The following is a 19,941-nucleotide window of genomic DNA, read 5'->3' as shown; positions in this document are numbered from 1 at the left end:
CCAAGGCATAGAGAATGACCACACTGACCCTACATTGAGACTTCTCCACCACTCACTTGGAAGGCTGCATGTTTGCCTCCCTTTTGACCGCAGCCTCAACAGTTATAATTCTATTTTGACCGGTTGTCCTTTTATTGTAGAAGCATTTTATCTTGAATTAATCTACTACGCTATAAGGGCTCTCCCGCCCCCCTCTCTTTTTTTTTGGGTGGAAACTCTGAACTTTACCAGAGACCCCTGGTCAAAATCCTCAGGATTCTTTGGTCCATGATTTACCACAACACCCCAGACCCTCTCCTGGAAAGCTGTACCTCTAAGGTAAGTGTTACCTCCCTATACACTAAGACATTATGACCCAACTTATCCACGTCTCATTATATTGTGAAACCATAATTCCCTAAATAGGAAAACTTTACAACATCTAAGGAATTTTTTGGTCAATTCAAAGCATCAATAAAACTATGGAGTTGCCAGTTCTGGATTTTTCATACAAGGCAGGTACCCTGGCCCTGAACATTTCAAGCATACCAGTAGTTCCAGTAGTGCTAGAAACGTTTGGTGCAAGCCCTATGAAGATTGAATTTAGCAGCTTGCAGTCCAGGAAAAAGTAACTTACTGGCAGAAGGGATTACTTTTTTTTAAAATTCAGAAAAGCATTTATTGAAATGTATATAGAGCATACAATTCCAGAACACTTCCAGCAATACTTGAACAATATAATATACACACCAGGGGCGGACTGACTATTCGAGCACTCGGGCACTGCCCGAGGGCCCGGGGTCAGTAGGGGGCCCCATGAAATACCCCTGGTACCTTTTTTATAGGCTTTTTTGAGTGTGGGCAAGGACACAGGGGCCCCATGATCCCCTATTGCCCGGGGATTGCCCATGAGTTGTCAGTCCGCCCCTGATACACACTCATCATCCTGAAAAAGCACAGTTTATACAACAATCCATGAAAAATAACCACCATCCATGCTATGTATTAAGGCATAAATATTCAACTATAATGCTGGTAAGGAGCTAAAACGGTAAGTGCACAGGTGGCCATGCATATTAAAGGAGTCTGCTAACTACTAGGTACATAGGACTAAGACCTGGGGTATCCAACCACGGACACCATATTTTCTTGGACTTATGTGGACAGCCCCTTGCATTGGTAAATATATTTTAGAAGGGTTTACTTTAGTGTTAGGATTAGCTGAGTAGTTAGGTTAGGTTAGGTTAATTTAGTGTTAAGGGCAGGTGTTGGTGGTTTAGTTTAACTGTTATTCTTAAAACCTACACTTGTCATGGTAGGAGAATACCTGCAGTTGGTGGCCTGTTTCCAAATTAACTATCTAGCTTTAAAACTTCTAAGCCACAGACTAAGAACAAGCATGAGACAAATAAATCAAAATTCCTTCTCTCTATATTTGTTCCAGACAAGTGAGAAAAAAAAAATGTATTGAACCAAATGTCAGCATGACAGCCAACTACTTAGCATCATGTAGAGGATATAGTTAGTGTCAGGGATGCGGGTGTGACCAGAAGTGTGTGGACTGACACAGGGAAACGTAGGCTCAGATATAGTAAATAATATAATTTATTGAGACTAACAATACAAATATAAACGCAGTGCACCAAACCCCAAGCTAACACAAATACATACAACAAGGTGAAACAAACCCAAACCTAAACTGGTATAGATACACAGGTACATACACATATAGAGCACAACGTAGTCAGGCAGGCCGGGTCGATAACTATCGGGCAGGTAGGTACAGGAGGAGCAGGCGGAGAGAATGGTCAGGGTCACAAGCCAGGGATCAAACAGGAGAAGGCAGCAGAGGTCAGGATCAGGCAGGGTCGGCAACAAGTCAGGCAGAAACAGAAACAGGAATGCAGGTTACAAGATACAGGGGCCCATGGAAAAACACACACCAAGGCACAGACTGCAGGTCTGGCCATCCCTTAAATACACCACCTGCAATCAGCCCCTGGTGATGGCTAATTGCCGAAGTGAACCTCTGGTTGTTGAGAGCACCCGCTGGCCAGCCCTGTTACTGCAGCCCACAAGGCAGGTGAGTCCCACCACTATTGGCAAGTCCATTCCTGACAGTTAGGTTTCCAAGGTGTGGGAGGGTTAAGAGTTCAGAGTTCACTTATGGTTAGGGGTTAGTGAAATGTAGGGGTTAGGGTCAGTGTATGTGTTGAAGGATAAGTGCTTATGATTAGGTTAATGGTTAAGTGAATTACATTTTTTAAGGGTTTGGTTGAGTATTGAGTGTTCAGAAAAGGGTTAGGATAAGTTTTAGGGAGTCTTCAGTGTTAGGGATTCTTTTTGGGTGAGTGGTGTGTAGTGGAACTTTAAACCCCAATGAGAAAGCTACTAGTGCCACGCTGTCACTAATACATATGATATCACAATTCTTCACAATGAAGTCACTGTGAATGACTGGTATGATCATAAGATGAACAGCCTGCTGCTGTGACAATAGTTCTACATAGTAAACAAAACAATTGACCTGGTATCAATGGAATGCTGTAACTATACCCCAAAGACATAAACAACAGAAGGATTGTATTACTTTCTGTAGTTTGTATGTGTGAGTGTGTGTTTCTCGGTAACAAAGTAAATTTAGGAAGTGAATCAAGGTCACCTGTAATGTGAAGGGACTACATGGAATTAGGACTTATTTTGCTATAAAGTAAGTTACTACTAAAGGTGAAAATTCTACAATACCGCTGCAGAACTGGTTCATTTATACTACAACGAATTACCAGACTTAAAAGGAAAAGTAGAGCCAAAGCTTGTTTGGCCTTGCTTCTCCTATGGATCACAGGAGTGCATTTCATTCTGCACTCCTCTGACCTGCTTTCAACCAACAGCAGGCTAAGGTTCACTGCTGGCCGATATCAATGAACCATTCTAGGCTCTAGAGAGTTTAATCTCCGGATCCACCCAGATGCCTGGACTGGCAGCTGGCTCAGCCTCTCAGCAAACCGCTGAGATCCTGAGCCAGCCGTTCCCGAACAGCAGACTTTGATGGCTCAGTTCTTGGTTTTAAAGTAGGCAGGGGACAGCTGAAGCATCAGACAAATGCTACATCCACCTATGTTAGTATGACTGTTTATTTTTTTATATTTCAATACTTCTCTTTTAATTAGGTAAAGCAATGCACAGAACAATTGATAGGGTTAATTTATAAAACCTGGAGAAAGGATAATAAGGTTCAGGTTTCAGTTTTCAAGCTGTAAACCGGAAGTGCACGTGCCGCCATTTTGGATAAGGGATCCATGCACTTTTATTCAACAATGATACTGTATAGTGAGTCTTGGATCCTGTAGTGTCCCACGTGGACACTTTTAAATGTGAGTGTATTTTGATCAGTATTTTAATAAAGTTGGTTGCATTTGGCTATACTTAACTATATGGAGCATTTTTTTCATATGTCTATGTAGTGTTTTGGAGATTTTAAGTAATGATGGTAGTGAAGATCTCTGTACCAGTATACCCTCCCAGGTTAAAGGGAAAGGTGTAGTTTGACCTGAGTATTTGGGTCAAACCTGAAGGTGAGCGTAATAGTGTGTCAGAGGTGGATAAGCACTAAGGGGTGACACAGGAGCACCGTATATGTGTATGCAGTAGTGTGATCACATAGATCCACTTGGAGCACAGCGGATTAAAAGGGATCCATCACCAGCATTTTGAGACCATAATATTGGGACACTTGTTGATGGCATATTTGGTACATGATGCACAGGAGATATACCGTACAAGCACATGTGAAGATATTGGAGTGTTAAAGGGACAGTTCACTATTTTGTACGGCTCATTTGGTATTTGTATACACTATTAATTTAGTACTGGTATATGCAGTTTTATGGATATTTCTGTATATGTGTTGATATTTATTTTGATGTAGTACATATTATTGTCATGAAGCACACTTTTTTCTATTTTCACTAATCACATATGCACGTTGGATTTATTTAGCACTGTATTTGAGTTTATAGTACTGTGCTGCATTTTTTTTCTTTTTTGATTTATGGAATTTTAATTTGACTAATCACTATGGCAACAACTGCAATATTGTGCTATTTTTTTTTCTCTGGTTTTAAACAAACTGGCAACAAATTTGTTGTGCTGCAGTCAATGGGGTTTATTTACTAAAGCCAAATAAGTTGTTCACTTTGCAAGGGAAATTGCACTTTGCAAAGAACATTTCTCTTAGCTGTGGTGAATGTGGTAAAAATTAACTTTCCAAAGAATACCCAATCGCATGCAACAGAATTTTTGCTTGAACATAATTGAATGAGGGAAGTCAGCAGAGCTTTACCGCATTCACTAAGCTAAGAGTAAATTCCCTTGTAAAGTGTAATTTCGCACACAAAGTGACTCTTAACCATTGCCCTTATTTTTGCAAAATTATATTACATAAATACTGGTCAAATGTTAAGTCTTTGGTCACAGCAATCTGACTACAAAATCATGCAACTTCCAGTTTTCCGATTTCAAAGTCGGATGTCAGTCCAACTTCAGGTGCAACTTGCAAGACATCTGCGACTTGCAGGACACAGGTATCTACGCGAGTCGAACATGAACTTGCAAAACGTAGTGCATACACTACTTTTAAACTCAGTGAGACTCCGACAAAGTCAGAATTGCACCAATAAGACTGCTTCAATTGCGGACAATAGAGTGCGATTTGTCATGAGATTTGAAACTATCAAATCGCCTGACAAGTCTCACCGATATGACCGGTACTAATAGCAGAAAGAAATGATACCTGACTCAGAAGGTCTACTGTCTTCCTCTTGTTCTCTCCAATGTGTAGGTAGCTAAAAGGAAAATAAAAAAAAATATGTTCAATTAAAATATGTTGGCTATGTGTCGAAATTCAGACAATAAAAAGCAGTTATACACATTGAAAGTACAAAAGATATAGATATATCCCTGGGATCCAATGCAAAAATCCATAATGATACCTGCAATACTCCTGCCTTATAAGCAAAACCTGCTACACATAAAAACCTTTACACACTTTAATAATGTAGTCATTGCTATTCTAGGCGAGCCTCATTTCAAACATCCACAAAAAATTGTGTTCATTTTTTTTTTTCATTACCTTACAAGAGTTTTGTTTCTAAAAATTTTTAAATGTTGAGCTGTATCTTTTGTCAAAATTTAAAATTTGATGCAATTTCCACATTGTACTTCAATTATTTCTGGGTTACTCCTATTAATCTGAACGATATTGAAGTTTGTATAATTAGTTAGTGAAGATCCCAACACATTTACTACCTTGAATTCTGTGACACATTCACAATGCCCTGTAATTAGGCACTGCTGTGTCACACATTTCACAGAGCCTGCCTTCTGAACTACAGAGGAGCTAAAAGGAGGAGTTTCAGGATACGGAGTCAGTACAGGAATCACTAGATGCTGACAGTAAGGTACCATGGGATATGTAGTCCCTAGAAATTGAAAGTAAACCGCAGAGGAGAAGCTGAAAAGCATGCAGGGAATCCAGGAAGTTGTGGAAAGAGATGACCAGTAGACAGGCCAAACTCACAATATGTAAAGAGGATTTTTCAAGTAAGCTTACTGTATATTGGATTGTCAATAATAACTATTGCTTGTATTTTTATTACAAAGCTGATGTTATAAAATTAAAATGTATGCTGTGACTATAGAATGCCTTTAATCTCACGAACACCCAAATCACTGTGATTTAGAAAATCATCCCCCACCCCACCCAATAAACCACATTAGCATTGAAAAATCAACCCAAGCGAACAAAATTATAAATGTGAAATAATCTTTTTTTTTCAAAATAACACATTACAAAGTTCCTTTGTGCAATAAGGAGACATGCAAACATTTTTAAATTAAGTCAAGGCTGTTACTTCTAAGGTCATTAGCCTAGCGGCAGTGGCTACCTCTCTAGGTATGCCAGTGCCGTAAACCATTTTTTCTGTGGCTATAACTCAGGGACTTTTGATTATGGCCTGCAGCAATGACATTTATGTTATAAAATGATAATGCTGCATGTATGCACCTGCTGGTACTACATACTTAAAATGTGTATTGAAAGGAACACAAGGGCTTGCATTTCTGACCTTCTTCCAGTTTACTGACTGTATCTGCACTCTGACTCAGTGATCTGGAACAAACATGCAAATTAAAAAAGTAGGAGTGAAATCCTAATTCCTTAGATTACTTTCACATGGGGTGGATTCCGTTCCCATCAGCAGGGGATCAGCTCACAAATCTCCTACTGATTGGAGCAGCTGTCTGTTAACACCCGACTACCCTCCGGTCCGTATACACTTGCCTGTCCAAAGGAATGCATGGACCTTCCGATCAGGTCCACCTAAAAAGCTGACAGGCGGACCTGATCGGATCACCTGTGTGAAAAGGGGCCTTATCTGTATACTTATCTCAGATCACTGACTAAAAAATACTAAAGTCATTGGAACAGCATGGCAGCCAGGTAACTAACGTTAGAAGGAGAGGTTAGCAATGGCAGACTACACATTCTTTCCCTAAAGCTTATGTTTAGAGCACAACTCCCAGAAAAAAAGAAAATATCTATTAAAGTGGGCCTTAGCCTGCACTGCAAGGGTTAATTGCTTGTATTGGTCTAGGGTAGGGGTCCCCAAACTTTCTAGACAAAGCTTCAGTCTACTGTCCTTCAGACAGACTCCCTAGGGGGGCCAGACTAGGGCCAGTGGAAGTAACAAATGTCCTGACATCCTGTGGGAGTAAACAATGTCCTATCTAGTAGGACTAGTACTCCATCGTTAGTGTCAGTGGAAGAAATAGTGGACAGTCACGTAGTGCAGTTTTGACCAAGCTGTTCTTTTATGACATGCCTTTGACTTTACTGTTTGTGAGTACACCAACTTTTATTTCTTATTGAACATTTTTTATGGTAATGCACTAAGCCAGTGCACCCTCTGTTTGTTCTTTCTTCATTCAGTATATTTGGATTTCCCGGTCTATTGAGGGCAGCAAGGTGTACATATTCCAGGACATTCATGATGTGGTTCTAGTCTACACTGAGTCCACCCCCAAGCTCAGGAGCATTTGTGTTTGCTGGTTCTTTGTTTACTAAAGGCAAACAGTCTGTGCACTAGGCAAGGGAAGTTGCACCTTGAAAAGGGAATGTGCACCAGAGTTTAGTGTATGAGTTGAAGTTCCACTGTTTTCCATTATCCAATCAGGTGCAAAAAATAATGCTGTTTTTTATTTTCCTTGCACGTGATTGGGTATTTTTTGCAAAGAGAAACTTCACCACATTCACTAGGCTCTGTTTCAAATACCATTGTAATGTGTAATTTCCATTGCAACGTGAACAGCCTATTTGTCTTTAGCAAAGCAACCACTTTGTCACAGTTCAGTCCTAGGGATTTCTTTCCAACCTCTCCCCATTACTTCTCTTGACCTTGATTTTTGCTTCCTTATTAAAAAAGGCACATAATGTCTTCCTATATACTACTTACACACCTTTTGTTTCTACCCCTTATATGTGTAGATTTCAAGCTCATTTGCACAGGCCAAATCCTCTCTCTTATTATTTCTTGTGATTGTTAAAGCCCATTTCCAGGGAGAAAAAAATGCTCCCTTGTAGTGGGTCTGTCTCCGTTCTGCAAGGGTTAAATGTTCATTTATGTCTAGTGGGGGTGGCAAACAGCAGTTTTAATTACCCAATCATTCTTTTCCCAAGCATCCAGGTCTCTTCTACTCACCTACGCTCTGTGTCCTCACATCCATTGCAGGTCTATGGGCTCTGCATTGGGCTTGATGACATCAGAATACCTGTCACTGCCGGATCATGGAGAAAAGAGGCTGCATGGACTGATCTTACAAACCTGAAGAGCCTGAATGAGTGGAATATTGGGTAAGAAAAACTGATTTTTGCAATATTCTAGAGCTAAAAAGACATTTAACCAATTTTTTTTCCGTGGAGTTCAGCTTAAAATGTTGTTGAATAAAATTCCTTGTAGCAGCATTGGAACATTTTATGCATTATAATACATGTACTACACTTTTATAATTTCATTTGTATAACACCACAGGATATGATTGTGCCATAAAAGTAGATATTAAAGTGGTTCTAAAGGCAGAAGGTTTTTACCGTCATGCATTCTATGCAGCTCCCCCATCAGCCCTATCCCTAATACTTACCTGAGCCCTATCTCGATCCAGAAATGTGCATGGGAGCGGTCTCTCCCAGGTCTCTCTCTCCTCATTGGCTTACACAGCAGCGGGAGCCATTGGCTCTGGGCTACTATCAATCACAGCCAGTAAGTAGAGAGCGGGAGGGGGGGAGGTGGAACCACAATCTGTGTGTGAATGTCCATTCACAGGTGCTTGGCTCAGGAGTGAGCTTTGTCAAGTGCTCCATAGCAGAAGTCCTGCTATTGAGGGCACTTGGCAGAGGGGAGGAGCCAGGACCACTGGCGGAGTGATCCAAAAAGAAGAGGCTAGGGGCTGCTCTGTGCAAAACCACTACACAGAGCAGGTAAGTATAACATGTTTGTTATTTAACCACTTGCAACAGCGCTATAGGCAAATGACACAGCACGGTTGTCAAGTTCTGGGAGGGCGTCATATGACATCCTCCCAGAACACGCCCTCCCACGTGGCCCCCAGCAGCACGCACCTGGCGCTCTCCATGATCGCTGTGTCCTATGGACACAGCTGATCACACGATGAGGTAAAAGGCCAATCACAGAGTCCTTTTACCACGGGATCAGCGGTGTCAAATGACACAGCAGATCACAATGTAAATACAGTTGCCGGTTATCGGCAGCACTTTCCTCATGCTATCACATCGTGAGGAAAGTACTACCGATAGCCGGCAATTGACACAAAGGACATCTGCAATGATCATCAGGGCACTGATGATCAGTGCCCAGCAGTGCCGCCTACCAGTGCCCATCAGTGCCTCCCACCTGTGCCCAGCAGTGCCACCCATCAGTGCACAGCAGTGCCATCCATCAGTGCTGCCCAGCAATGCCGCCCAGCAGTTGCCCCCATCAGTGTTCAGTAGTGCCGCCAGTCAGTGCTGTCAGTCAGCATCACCCATCAGTTTCGCCCATCAGTGCCACCTATCAGTGCCCATCATTGCTGCATATCAGTGCACCATCATCAATGCCTCCTCATCAATTCCCATCAGTATCGCCTCATCAGTGCAGCCTATCAGTGCCCATCAGTGCTGCCTATCCATGCCACCTCATCAGCGCACATCAGTGAAAGAGAAAAATTACCTGTTTGCAAAATTTTATAATAGAAACAAAGAACTTTTTTTCATATTTTTGTTCTCTTTTTTTGTTTATAGTGCAAAAAATAAAACACCCAGTGGTGATTAAATACCACCAAAAGAAAGCTCCATATGAGTGAAAAAAATGATAAAAAATTCATACGAGTACAATGCTGCATTACCACACAATTGTCATTCAAAGTATGACAGCACGAAAGCTGAAAATTGGCTTGGGCACAAAAGGGATAAAAGTGCCTGGTAGGCAAGTGGTTAAAAAAAAAATTCAATCTTTAGAATCACTTTAATAATGGTACTGCAACTTGGCAAACAGGAAATGTTTATACTAACAAGATCTATTGGTATGGTTTAATGTGATGTTTAAAGTGGAACTAAACTCTCTTATCCTTTACAGCCAAGGAAGCTAGCATCTTAGCCTGGATTTGATTTGTTGATGCCATGGTTCTGCACATGTGATTAGTTTTGAAACAAGATATTTGATGACTTGACAGTCCAGTTTATAGCAGAAACAATTGTGAAAGTTATTATTTATGGCATACCTTGAATGTTACTGTTTTGGGTAACCGCTAAATCAATGGGTTTAGTTCTGCTTTAAGTTGATTTTGTAGGCTTGTATACAGTCCCTTATACATAATCACTCATGAGGTTTTACTCTTTCTTCTACCACAATGGAAATGTTAAAGCACTATAACAAATGTGAAAATGGTCTTTAACTTTAATGTTTAGAAGCAATTATTTAGAGCGAATGTTCACCCTCCATGTCATCATCCCTCCTCTCTACCCCTCTTCTGTTCCTCTGCACGATTAGGGATCTTTCTTTTTTTCCTTTACTCTTTTTTTAATATTATTGTCCAGCCCTGCCCCAACCCCTCCTGCACGTCATTCATCTAGGTCAGTGGTCGGCAAGCCGCAACTCGCGAGCCACATGCGGCTCTTTACACACTTCAATGCGGCTCTTCTGTGTGCCGGGCGCCCGCTCCCCTCCCTCCTCTCGGGCGTCGTCCCAAAAGTCAGGACTCTGCAGCTAGCCCAGCAATGGGCAAACTACGGCCCGGCGGACCTTTTAATCCGGCCCGCAGAGCGTGGCAAACATTGGCTGTCAGGATGTAGGCGGGGCAGCGTGACAAACTCCTCTCCTCTCACAGTCCGCCCTGAAGACCGGAACAGCGCGGGAACACGGCGAGAGGAACGCGCGGAGCAAAGGTAAGTGAATTGACACACTATGGGGGATGAATTACTATATGGGGGATGAATTACTATATGGGGGATGAATTACTATGGGGGATGAATTACTATATGGGGGATGAATTACTATGGGGGATGAATTACTACAGGGGGGATGAATTACTACAGGGGGGATGAATTACTACAGGGGGGATGAATTACTACATGGGGGATGAATTACTATATGGGGGATGAATTTTCAGTTTTAAAAATGTGGCTCTCAAAATAAATTTCAATCGTGGTTTTGGCGAGATTTGGCTCAGTTGAAAAAAAAGGTTGCCCACCACTGATCTAGGTGAACAATGTGTACTGTTCCTCCTTTGCCTCCCAGGATATGAACATCACATATCCCAGTAGGCAAAGCCTTTCATTCAGTAAGAGAGGAGGGGGCAGGCATAGCGGGGCATCATCGAGACACGCGGGAGTTGAACCAAGAACAGCTGGCAGCCTCTCGATGATGTCATGGCAAAACATGGCGGCACGGGACCAAGCGCTGCTAGAAGAGATGAGAATCTCTGCTGGACAGTGCTGGATCTGCTGGGTGGTTGAGTATCTAAAATGTACTGATCTCACCACCATGAAGAAAGGTGTTGATAAAAAAAATTGCAGGGGTGGGGAGGGTGACAAATTGCTAAAAGTTGAACCTAATCAATAAAAGGTAAATCTTTTCATAAACAACCATGCATACTTGATGAAGAAGTGCTTGTACAGCTCTGAAGTAAAAAGTGTGTACACCTCACATAACTGTAGATGACTAATTTAAGTAATTCTTGCTTCAATATTTGTTTAGATATTCAGCAGCAAAAATACAGACTTTCCCTAAGGCAAATAAATGACATAAAGCTACACATGCATGATTTAACAAATGGATGCAATATAAATTACATACTGTACATATGGTATTTTTTCAATCATACATAGCATGATCTTTATTTTTCATTTACACATCCAAGCTCTAAGATGTTATGTTGCTCTCATGTCGATGAAAGGATCAGGCCATGCATTGCAAACATACTGTGAGATGCTCACTTGAATAACTGCAAAGGGGGGCCAGAAGAAGAGTGGATAGAACATGAAAAAAGATCAAAGTGTCTTGGGGAATTACTTCATTAGCATGGTGGTAACACTATTGTCTAAGGCTGACCATACATTATAACATTTTTTGTACAATTTTCCTTTAGATTTACCAAAACCCATATAATATGAGGTCAAACCTAAACACTTTCAATTTCTATGCAATCAGGTAGGCCCTTGCCAGAGGCGTCCCTAGGGTAGGTGTCACCCGGTGCGGTAACACTTGGTGACACCCCCTCTGATGATCCCTGCAGGATGGATCGGATCTGCAGATTGAGCATAATGGATCAGACTCCGATCCATTATGCTCAAGCCACAGATCCGATGCATCCTGTGGGGATAGTCGACTTTCTTTACAACTTACCTTTTCTTGGAGCGGGTCCGTTGTCACCCCATATAGGTTGCATGCCGACGAGGATCATCGGCATGCATCCTATACGGAGTGACACCGGACCCACTCCAAGAAAAGGTAAGTTGTAAAGAAAGCCAACGATCCCCACAGGATGGATCGGATCCATTCTGCGGGGATCATCGGCTTGCTTTGCAACTTACCTTTTTGTGGAGCAGGTCCGGTGTCCATCGGTGCGGTCGGTGTCACCCGGTGCAGACTGCACCACCCACACCTGCCTCAGGATGCCACTGGCCCTTGCACTACATAAAGTGCCTAAAGGTAAATCTAAAGGAAATTGAAGAAAATTGTATAATGTATTGCCAGTTAGTAACAACCTCAGCAATAAAGAGGGACACTGCATTAAGTGGAGTCACGAATACCCTGTCTACAGGATCACTGGCTCAGGAAATGGAGAAGAAAAATGCCCTGGGCTCATGTATGAATGCAGTGCACCTTCTAAGTGAAACTGACTTTAGGACCAAAAACATGACCTAAAGCTAGTCTTCAAAAGGAGAGCATGTATACAATATATATATTGCTTTTCTGGCAGCCCGTTTGGGCAAAATCCCCTCTTACATTGGTGTTCAGGGAAGAATGCCTCCTTTACATTGGTGATCAGGGAAGAGTGCCCCCTTACACTGGTGACCAGGTAAGAATGCTCCCCTCACACTGGTGACCAGGGAAGAGTCCCCCTTTACAATGGTGATCAGGGAAGAACGCCTCCTTTACATTGGTGATCAGGGAAGAGTGCCCCCTTACACTGGTGACCAGGTAAGAATGCTCCCCTTACACTGGTGATCAGGGAAGAGTCCCCCTTTACAATGGTGATCAGGGAAGAACGCCTCCTTTACATTGGTGATCAGGGAAGAGTGCCCCCTTACACTGGTAACCAGGGAAGAATCCCCCTTTACAATGGTGATCGGCGAAGAATGCTCCCCTTGCACTGGTGACCAGGGAAGAGTCCCCTTTACAATGGTGATCAGGGAAGAACGCCTCCTTTACATTGGTGATCAGGGAAGAGTGCCCCCTTACACTGGTAACCAGGGAAGAATCCCCCTTTACAATGGTGATCGGGGAAGAATGCTCCCCTTACACTGGTGACCAGGGAAGAATCCCCCTTTACAATGGTGATCGGGGAAGAATGCTCCCCTTACACTGGTGACCAGGGAAGAATCCCCACTTACAATGGTAGTCAGAATGTCCCCTTACAGACATCTTGAAAGATCACCAAATGTCATGTCGGTGGCTTTGCCAAATGGCGTTGAACCCAGAAATATGTAGGCACCATCAGATGGGAGGCCATCTAGTCACAGCGCAAGGATCCCTTAGAAACCTGTGGATGTGCCCTAGGGTTTCACAAAACCCTGCTCAAACATAAATAATCTAATATAATTTATAAATATTTTTATTTACTTGATTAACAAATGTCACATCTTTTGGTTTTTGCAGTTTTCCAAAGTTCTGATATCAAAATAAAGCACTCCTATTACTGCTGGACCATGGTGAATAACTCCTCCCCCCAAGTGTTTGCCTATTTTTTCATAAAGTTTCTCTAAAACAGAAGCTAAGCATTGTTAGACCTGTAAACCTTTTTACGTATTTTTACTTGCAATCCAAAGTGAAAACAAATCTTTATCTGGTTGTTATTTTTGTCACAGTTTTCAGACGTTGCCTCACCATGAACCTCCCATATTTATACAAGTCGTTGCTGTCATTTTTGTAAGGAAGCAGTCAACCATTTAGAAAATGTTGTTGATATAATCTGAAACAGTTATGATAGTGATTCGGCCACTTTACACAAAAAGAAAAAAATGGGGAAGTAGTCAAAGTGGAGACAACAGCAAGAAAGCACTATAATTCAAATGTCAAAACAAAATAACAGGTAGCCGAGCAGCTGACAATGGCAACTGGATGGCTTGTTCACCTCAGTCACAGCAAGATGACAATTCCGAGGTACTTCAGCCAGTATACTATTAAAAGTTTATTTTCAGCTCAGTCTGTACCTAGCTTCTTCTGTTGTCTGTGAAAGTGGCATTGGCAGTCATAGTTTTAGGGCTCATGTACACTGCACAGGGGCGGACTGACCATTTCGAAACTCGGGCACTGCCTGAGGGCCCGGGGTCAGTAGGGGGCCCCATGAGATGCCCCTGGTACCCTTTTCATAGGCTTTTTTGAGTTTGGGCAAGAACACAGGGGCCCCATGATCCCCTATTGCCGGGGGCCCCATGATCCCCTATTGCCCGGGGGCCGCATGAGTTGTGAGTCCGCCCCTGACACTGCAGCTCCTAAACTGACGTTCAGGAGCTGTTCAGCATTTTTTTCAGCAGCCCCTGAACTCTCCCTAATGTTTTCCTATGTGTCCATGTACACCAGTGGTTCTCAACCTTTCTAATGCCGCGACCCCTTAATACAGTTCCTCATGTTGTGGTGACCCCCAACCATAAAATTATTTTCGTTGCTACTTCATAACTGTAATTTTGCAGTGGGAGGAATAGTGCCCCATCATTGGTATCAGTGGGAGGAGTAGTGCCACATCATTGGTGTCAGTGGAAGGAGTAGTGCCCCATCACTGATGTCAGTGGGATGAATAGTGCCCCATCGTTGGTGTCAGTGGGAGGAATAGTGCCCCATCGTTGGTGTCAGTGGGGGGAATAGTGCCCCATCGTTGGTATCAGTGGGGGGAATAGTGCCCCATCGTTGGTGTCAGTGGGGGGAATAGTGCCCCATCGTTGGTGTCAGTGGGGGGAATAGTGCCCCATCGTTGGTGTCAGTGGGGGGAATAGTGCCCCATCGTTGGTGTCAGTGGGGGGAATAGTGCCCCATCGTTGGTGTCAGTGGGGGGAATAGTGCCCCATCGTTAGTGTCATTGGGAGGAATAGTGCCCCATCGTTGGTGTCATTGGGGGGAATAGTGCCCCATCGTTGGTGTCAGTGGGGAGAATAGTGCCCCATCGTTGGTGTCAGTGGGGGGAATAGAGCCCCAACATTGGTGTCAGTGGGGGGAATAGTGCCCCAACATTGGTGTCAGTGGGGGGAATAGTGCCCCATCATTGGTGTCAGTGGGGGAATAGTGCCCCATCATTGGTGTCAGTGGGGGAATAGTGCCCCATCATTGGTGTCAGTGGGGGGAATAGTGCCCCATCATTGGTGTCAGTGGGAGGAATAGTGCCCCATCATTGGTGTCAGTGGGAGGAATAGTGCCCCATCATTGGTGTCAGTGGGAGGAATAGTGCCCCATCATTGGTGTCAGTGGAAGGAATAGTGCCCCATCATTGGTGTCAGTGGGAGGAATAGTGCCTCATCATTGGTGTCAGTGGGAGGAATAGTGCCCCATCATTGGTGTCAGTGGGGGGAATAGTGCCCCCTTCATTGGTGTCAGTGGGGGGAATAGTGCCCCATCGTTGGTGTCAGTGGGGGGAATAGTGCCCCATCATTGGTGTCAGTGGGAGGAATAGTGCCCCATCGTTGGTGTCAGTAGGGGGAATAGTGCCCCATCGTTGGTGTCAGTGGGGGGAATAGTGCCCCATCGTTGGTGTCATTGGGAGGAATAGTGCCCCATCGTTGGTGTCATTGGGGGGAATAGTGCCCCATCGTTGGTGTCAGTGGGGGGAATAGTGCCCCATCATTGGTGTCAGTGGGGGGAATAGAGCCCCAACATTGGTGTCAGTGGGGGGAATAGTGCCCCAACATTGGTGTCAGTGGGGGGAATAGTGCCCCATCCTTGGTGTCAGTGGGGGAATAGTGCCCCATCATTGGTGTCAGTGGGGGAATAGTGCCCCATCATTGGTGTCAGTGGGGGGAATAGTGCCCCATCATTGGTGTCAGTGGGAGGAATAGTGCCCCATCATTGGTGTCAGTGAGAGGAATAGTGCCCCATCATTGGTGTCAGTGGGAGGAATAGTGCCCCATCATTGGTGTCAGTGGGAGGAATAGTGCCCCATCATTGGTGTCAGTGGGAGGAATAGTGCCCCATCATTGGTGTCAGTGGGAGGAATAGTGCCCCATCATTGGTGTCAGTGGGAGGAAAATGCCCCATCATTGGTGTCAGTGGGGGGAATAGTGCCCCATCGTTGGTGTCAGTGGGGGGAATAGTGCCCCATCGTTGGTGTCAGTGGGGGGAATAGAGCCCCAACATTGGTGTCAGTGGGGGGAATAGTGCCCCAACATTGGTGTCAGTGGGGGGAATAGTGCCCCATCATTGGTGTCAGTGGGGGAATAGTGCCCCATCGTTGGTGTCATTGGGAGGAATAGTGCCCCATCGTTGGTGTCATTGGGGGGAATAGTGCCCCATCGTTGGTGTCAGTGGGGAGAATAGTGCCCCATCGTTGGTGTCAGTGGGGGGAATAGAGCCCCAACATTGGTGTCAGTGGGGGGAATAGTGTCCCAACATTGGTGTCAGTGGGGGGAATAGTGCCCCATCATTGGTGTCAGTGGGGGAATAGTGCCCCATCATTGGTGTCAGTGGGGGAATAGTGCCCCATCATTGGTGTCAGTGGGGGGAATAGTGCCCCATCATTGGTGTCAGTGGGAGGAATAGTGCCCCATCATTGGTGTCAGTGGGAGGAATAGTGCCCCATCATTGGTGTCGGTGGGAGGAATAGTGCCCCATCATTGGTGTCGGTGGGAGGAATAGTGCCCCATCATTGGTGTCAGTGGGAGGAATAGTGCCCCATCATTGGTGTCAGTGGGAGGAATAGTGCCCCATCATTGGTGTCAGTGGGGGGAATAGTGCCCCCTTCATTGGTGTCAGTGGGGGGAATAGTGCCCCATCGTTGGTGTCAGTGGGGGGAATAGTGCCCCATCATTGGTGTCAGTGGGAGGAATAGTGCCCCATCGTTGGTGTCAGTGGGGGGAATAGTGCCCCATCGTTGGTGTCAGTGGGGGGAATAGTGCCCCATCGTTGGTGTCATTGGGAGGAATAGTGCCCCATCGTTGGTGTCATTGGGGGGAATAGTGCCCCATCGTTGGTGTCAGTGGGGGGAATAGTGCCCCATCATTGGTGTCAGTGGGGGGAATAGAGCCCCAACATTGGTGTCAGTGGGGGGAATAGTGCCCCAACATTGGTGTCAGTGGGGGGAATAGTGCCCCATCCTTGGTGTCAGTGGGGGAATAGTGCCCCATCATTGGTGTCAGTGGGGGAATAGTGCCCCATCATTGGTGTCAGTGGGGGGAATAGTGCCCCATCATTGGTGTCAGTGGGAGGAATAGTGCCCCATCATTGGTGTCAGTGAGAGGAATAGTGCCCCATCATTGGTGTCAGTGGGAGGAATAGTGCCCCATCATTGGTGTCAGTGGGAGGAATAGTGCCCCATCATTGGTGTCAGTGGGAGGAATAGTGCCCCATCATTGGTGTCAGTGGGAGGAATAGTGCCCCATCATTGGTGTCAGTGGGAGGAATAGTGCCCCATCATTGGTGTCAGTGGGAGGAATAGTGCCCCATCATTGGTGTCAGTGGGGGGAATGGTGCCCCATCATTGGTGTCAGTGGGGGGAATGGTGCCCCATCATTGGTGTCAGTGGGGGGAATAGTGCCCCATCATTGGTGTCAGTGGGGGGAATAGTGCCCCATCATTGGTGTCAGTGGGGGGAATAGTGCCCCATCATTGGTGTCAGTGGGGGGAATAGTGCCCCATCATTGGTGTCAGTGGGGGGAATAGTGCCCCATCATTGATGTCAGTGGGGGGAATAGTGCCCCATCATTGGTGTCAGTGAGGGGAATAGTGCCCCATCATTGGTGTCAGTGGGGGGAATAGTGCCCCATCGTTGGTGTCAGTGGGGGGAATAGTGCCCCATCATTGGTGTCAGTGGGGGGAATAGTGCCCCATCGTTGGTGTCAGTGGGGGGAATAGAGCCCCAACATTGGTGTCAGTGGGGGGAATAGTGCCCCAACATTGGTGTCAGTGGGGGGAATAGTGCCCCATCATTGGTGTCAGTGGGGGAATAGTGCCCCATCGTTGATGTCATTGGGAGGAATAGTGCCCCATCGTTGGTGTCATTGGGGGGAATAGTGCCCCATCGTTGGTGTCAGTGGGGAGAATAGTGCCCCATCGTTGGTGTCAGTGGGGAGAATAGTGCCCCATCGTTGGTGTCAGTGGGGGGAATAGAGCCCCAACATTGGTGTCAGTGGGGGGAATAGTGTCCCAACATTGGTGTCAGTGGGGGGAATAGTGCCCCATCATTGGTGTCAGTGGGGGAATAGTGCCCCATCATTGGTGTCAGTGGGGGAATAGTGCCCCATCATTGGTGTCAGTGGGGGGAATAGTGCCCCATCATTGGTGTCAGTGGGAGGAATAGTGCCCCATCATTGGTGTCAGTGGGAGGAATAGTGCCCCATCATTGGTGTCAGTGGGAGGAATAGTGCCCCATCATTGGTGTCAGTGGGAGGAATAGTGCCCCATCATTGGTGTCAGTGGGGGGAATAGTGCCCCCTTCATTGGTGTCAGTGGGGGGAATAGTGCCCCATCGTTGGTGTCAGTGGGGGGAATAGTGCCCCATCATTGGTGTCAGTGGGAGGAATAGTGCCCCATCATTGGTGTCAGTGGGAGGAATAGTGCCCCATCATTGGTGTCAGTGGGGGGAATAGTGCCCCCTTCATTGGTGTCAGTGGGGGGAATAGTGCCCCATCGTTGGTGTCAGTGGGGGGAATAGTGCCCCATCATTGGTGTCAGTGGGAGGAATAGTGCCCCATCATTGGTGTCAGTGGGAGGAATAGTGCCCCATCATTGGTGTCAGTGGGAGGAATAGTGCCCCATCATTGGTGTCAGTGGGAGGAATAGTGCCCCATCATTGGTGTCAGTGGGAGGAATAGTGCCCCATCATTGGTGTCAGTGGGGGGAATAGTGCCCCCTTCATTGGTGTCAGTGGGGGGAATAGTGCCCCATCGTTGGTGTCAGTGGGGGGAATAGTGCCCCATCAATGGTGTCAGTGGGAGGAATAGTGCCCCATCGTTGGTGTCAGTGGGGGGAATAGTGCCCCATCGTTGGTGTCAGTGGGGGGAATAGTGCCCCATCGTTGGTGTCATTGGGAGGAATAGTGCCCCATCGTTGGTGTCATTGGGGGGAATAGTGCCCCATCGTTGGTGTCAGTGGGGGGAATAGTGCCCCATCATTGGTGTCAGTGGGGGGAATAGAGCCCCAACATTGGTGTCAGTGGGGGGAATAGTGCCCCAACATTGGTGTCAGTGGGGGGAATAGTGCCCCATCCTTGGTGTCAGTGGGGGAATAGTGCCCCATCATTGGTTCTCAGTGGGGGAATAGTGCCCCATCATTGGTGTCAGTGGGGGGAATAGTGCCCCATCATTGGTGTCAGTGGGAGGAATAGTGCCCCATCATTGGTGTCAGTGGGAGGAATAGTGCCCCATCATTGGTGTCAGTGGGAGGAATAGTGCCCCATCATTGGTGTCAGTGGGAGGAATAGTGCCCCATCATTGGTGTCAGTGGGAGGAATAGTGCCCCATCATTGGTGTCAGTGGGAGGAATAGTGCCCCATCATTGGTGTCAGTGGGAGGAATAGTGCCCCATCATTGGTGTCAGTGGGGGGAATGGTGCCCCATCATTGGTGTCAGTGGGGGGAATGGTGCCCCATCATTGGTGTCAGTGGGGGGAATAGTGCCCCATCATTGGTGTCAGTGGGGGGAATAGTGCCCCATCATTGGTGTCAGTGAGGGGAATAGTGCCCCATCATTGGTGTCAGTGGGGGGAATAGTGCCCCATCGTTGGTGTCAGTGGGGGGAATAGTGCCCCTTCATTGGTGTCAGTGGGGGGAATAGTGCCCCATCGTTGGTGTCAGTGGGGGGAATAGAGCCCCAACATTGGTGTCAGTGGGGGGAATAGTGCCCCAACATTGGTGTCAGTGGGGGGAATAGTGCCCCATCATTGGTGTCAGTGGGGGAATAGTGCCCCATCGTTGGTGTCATTGGGAGGAATAGTGCCCCATCGTTGGTGTCATTGGGGGGAATAGTGCCCCATCGTTGGTGTCAGTGGG

The 19,941-nt window shown here is 46.0% G+C and overlaps 1 protein-coding gene across 3 annotated transcripts in view; it reads right to left on the bottom strand.

Annotated features, from left to right (window-relative positions):
• The window catches only part of DCDC2 (doublecortin domain containing 2), a 281,410-nt gene that overhangs the window by 242,187 nt on the left and 19,282 nt on the right, over positions 1-19,941 (bottom strand). For all 3 annotated transcript variants that reach the window (XM_089682253.1, XM_089682255.1, XM_089682254.1), the window contains exon 3: positions 4,772-4,823. In XM_089682253.1, the coding sequence (XP_089538379.1) occupies positions 4,772-4,823 (52 nt within the window). The remainder of the gene's footprint in view (positions 1-4,771; positions 4,824-19,941) is intronic.

This window comes from Staurois parvus, unplaced genomic scaffold (assembly GCF_062004578.1).
Source record: "Staurois parvus isolate SC_StPar_1 unplaced genomic scaffold, SC_StPar_1.0 ptg000287l, whole genome shotgun sequence".
Taxonomy (NCBI): domain Eukaryota; kingdom Metazoa; phylum Chordata; class Amphibia; order Anura; family Ranidae; genus Staurois; species Staurois parvus.
Note: the sequence above shows the minus strand (reverse complement) of the source record. Positions and strands in the feature narration are given on the sequence as shown.